This window comes from Cyprinus carpio, chromosome B14, assembly GCF_018340385.1.
Source record: "Cyprinus carpio isolate SPL01 chromosome B14, ASM1834038v1, whole genome shotgun sequence".
In the NCBI taxonomy this organism is placed as follows: domain Eukaryota; kingdom Metazoa; phylum Chordata; class Actinopteri; order Cypriniformes; family Cyprinidae; genus Cyprinus; species Cyprinus carpio.
Genome location: NC_056610.1, coordinates 4,252,012 through 4,255,474, shown reverse-complemented (window position 1 = coordinate 4,255,474; position 3,463 = coordinate 4,252,012). Strand labels below are relative to the sequence as shown.

Genomic DNA, 3,463 nt, shown 5'->3' with positions numbered 1-3,463 from the left:
TGGTGAAAAAAAGGACTTTATTGAATTGAACGAAATTACAGGTTTAAGTTCCCAAATCACTTTTAAACTCTGACAAACAGCAAAAGTCAAGGGGGTAAATCCTTTATTAGTGTTAGTGGCAAAATGCTGTTCAGACATAAACAAACTAACATGCTCCAACAAGAAAATAACTTAAATGGCAGATGGAGCCATTAAGAATTGCATGTCAGTGCCTAAGCCATTTTCAACTGTGCACAGGGCAGTTTTGTTATGTAAAGCTATTCTTCTTAAAAAAAAAAAAACAATGACATGCCCAGACGGTTAATCCTTTATATAAAGACTCACAAGTCTTCAAATCCCCAATGACTTAGTAGTGTAGCTCAATTTTAGACAGATTATTCACATTTGGAGACATAGAACACAAGATGTAATTCTCAAGTACAGGACCATATGTATTCTCTTCTGTCTGATCGGGATGTATGATGAGTGCTAGCACAGAAACTTTTCAACCATATGCATTGAATTTACCATTCAATATTTTATAATTTGCATAATTTAGCTTTTAAAATCTATTCTTTTTTATCTACGTACAAGGTATTTGACCCAAATCAAGTTTTCCCATTAACAAAAAAAAAAAAAAAAAAAAAAAAAGATTGAAAAAATATTGGGAAGTATGAATTATATTATTAACTGTGCAAGTTTAAACCACCAACAAAAACCCAGGTGCAAATGTTATGAATCTAAAGACTAAAGATGAACACATCAAGTCGTCTGTTTTTTTTTTTTTTCTTCTTTTTTAAATAAGTGCAGGAAACAAGACGTAAAATAATTGGACAAGGGCTATTCTGGCTCAAGCTGTTCAGTTGCATGTTGTCTTGTGGGTCTTTTCTTGTAGGATGGCCACCGGCACACAGGGCAGCAGTGCCGCCCACCAGCTAGCCAGACCACGATGCACTGCTGGTGAAAAACATGGCTGCACGGTAAACCCATGACAAGGCAATCTGTTTCAAAGTTCTCGAGACATACAACACACTCAGTGCAGTGAAGCATGCCACAAGGCCAATGAGACCAATCAGTGTCCTGTTCCTCTCCACCAGACCACGACTCTTCTGACTTCATTGGAGCCGAAAATCCATTGTTATTATCGTGAAGAACTTCTGAACTGCAGTGATGCATTTCCTGGTCCCCGCTGGAGCCGCCATTTGGGTTCGTCATAGTTTTTTGTCGGTTGTCTTGGTCCACTCGGTTGGGCCCCTCAGACTGAGCGAGTCTGAACTTCCAGGTGGGCAGGTTCTTGATGTAGTCTATTGGAACCAGCGGGCGAAGCCAGAGGTCTGGGAATGCCAATCTTTCCAAAAGGAAATTGGGATCGTCGTCCCAGTCTGACTCAAAGTTCTGGAACGAGGCAATGGGATGTACTAAGTAGCTGGTGTACCAATCCCAGAGACTTGACAACCACTCTAGGTTGTTTGCATTTTGGTCTTCATTGCTACATCTTCTTTTCTTCTCAAAGTAGTCGATAAGAAGGCCATGGGCTAGATAAGTGCTGAGGAAGAGAGCTGGATGAGAAGAATAGAAGGTCCAGTCGGCCCGGACCCAAGAGGCAATAGTAGTGGTGTCTGCGTAACGCAATAATTTCAGGCTGTACTCATAAAAGTTATCCAGGTAAGGAAGCTGTAGAAAACCAAGGATGGGCAGCCAGGAAATGATGAGTAAGGAATTATAAGTCCCTAGTGTACTGATTAAAACCACAAAGCGTTTTATGGTGGCTCCCTGTGTAATGAAAAGGTCCATCCAAGCCATTAGATTGACCATAACCAAGCTCAAAATGAACAAGTCATTGACTTCTGGTTGTACGGACCGAAGAAATGCATCCATGGCATGCAAGGAAATGAATTCCCCGGTGCTATTGCCGTATCTGTAGATGCCTTCTGGTGTTTTGAGGATGTATGAGGGCATTTGCTGCACTCCAATCTCGTCCAGACAGCTGGTGTTGTCCCAGTTGCGCACGTCGACGAAGATGAACTCGATGCGGCCGGTGAATTTGATGCTGAGAGCTGAGAAAAACGCCGGGGGCTGAAGCAGTCTGGCGAACAAGAACATCTTTACCGGTTGCTTTTCCATCTGATACCAGTCATCCATTAATTGCTCAGAGAAACGTATGGTTTTGATGCGCGAGGCAACGTGTGCAGTCATCCATTTGAAGATGTGCTCTGTTTCGATGCGTCTGCCATTGTACTCCTTCAACATGACCTTCCCTTTGGATGCATTGGTCTGCGGGACAGACATGATGAGGGTGGACTTCATCCAGCCCCGTTTATGGCAATACCTGAAAAAGGGTGAATGAAAACAACATTTGTTTTTTTTTCTAGACACTGACATTTGATTAAAAATATTTTTAATTCATTAATTTTAATTTATTTACACATATCTTGTGTGGTTTAAAGTAAAAGAAAAAATGTCCTGAGGTCAGAATGAAGGAAGAACATCTCATTAAAACTTTGTCATTTCGCAAAATCTCTTAATTGCTTATTTAAACATTAATTAGTGAAGCTATTTGGATTGTAATTACAATTCCTATTTTAAAAACTTTTATCCATTACATAAAAGTGAGGGTGGTGTAAATGTAGGATTTTTTTTTTTAATTGAAAAGAAATGTATTAGGAAATTATATTACAAAGTGAATCCCTGCAGACCCTCAATATATGATAACGTGTCCAGTTTGACATGGCAAAATCAGTTCAAGTTTGAAAACTGTTAGAAAAATCCAGGTGTCTGTGAAAATAATGATTACTACACCATTATGTAAAGTTATTATTTGTTGGTTTAACTTTTTGGTTTTAGAAAAAAATAAACATGAATATAAATTTTCTTCATTTCTAAGAGCACACACATACTTTTCTTTTTAATGTATATGGAGAATGATATATAGTTTTAACATTTTGTAATAAACAAAAATAAAAAAGACACATTTGGGTCAGCTGTTTAACATACAGCACATTTCAAACATGCCATTCTTGGTTGATCAGCTCACAGCAATGTGAATAACAGCCTACTTCCAGTTGTTACAGGTGTACTGCTGAACATAAGTTGAGTCTTTCTTACCTTGAGTCACTCGAGCAGTTGAAAGTGCCTGTTCGAATGCCAAACTGAGAAACTTTCTGTACCATTTTTCCCCAGTTGGCAGTGCTCAACAGTGGATTTCTATCTTGGGCTATTACCTAAGAAGTAGAAAATTAAGTATAAAGTAAAAGTATTTAAAATATATTTTTTATGCATTATGTAAACAAAAACATATGTCTCCAAAAGTACCACACATGTCTATTTTGTGTACAATACATTTAGGATGCATACATTCGGGATAATGACTAATAATGATAATGGATCATTTTGCTGCAGCAACTGATACTAAATCCTGTTGGGTTCTATGCTCACACAAGCAGACATCATAATGTGTGTGAGGACAGGACTGAGACATTACATT

General features: G+C 38.4%; 1 protein-coding gene across 1 annotated transcript in view; it reads right to left on the bottom strand.

Moving 5' to 3' along the window:
* Positions 1-3,463, bottom strand: part of LOC109074641 (E3 ubiquitin-protein ligase RNF103-like) — a 4,638-nt gene continuing 1,175 nt past the window's right edge. The window contains exons 3-4 of the mRNA XM_042737781.1: positions 3,085-3,200; positions 1-2,308 (exon numbers count right to left, since the gene is read on the bottom strand). Coding sequence (XP_042593715.1) covers positions 820-2,308; positions 3,085-3,200 — 1,605 coding nt within the window. The 3' untranslated portion in view covers positions 1-819. The remainder of the gene's footprint in view (positions 2,309-3,084; positions 3,201-3,463) is intronic.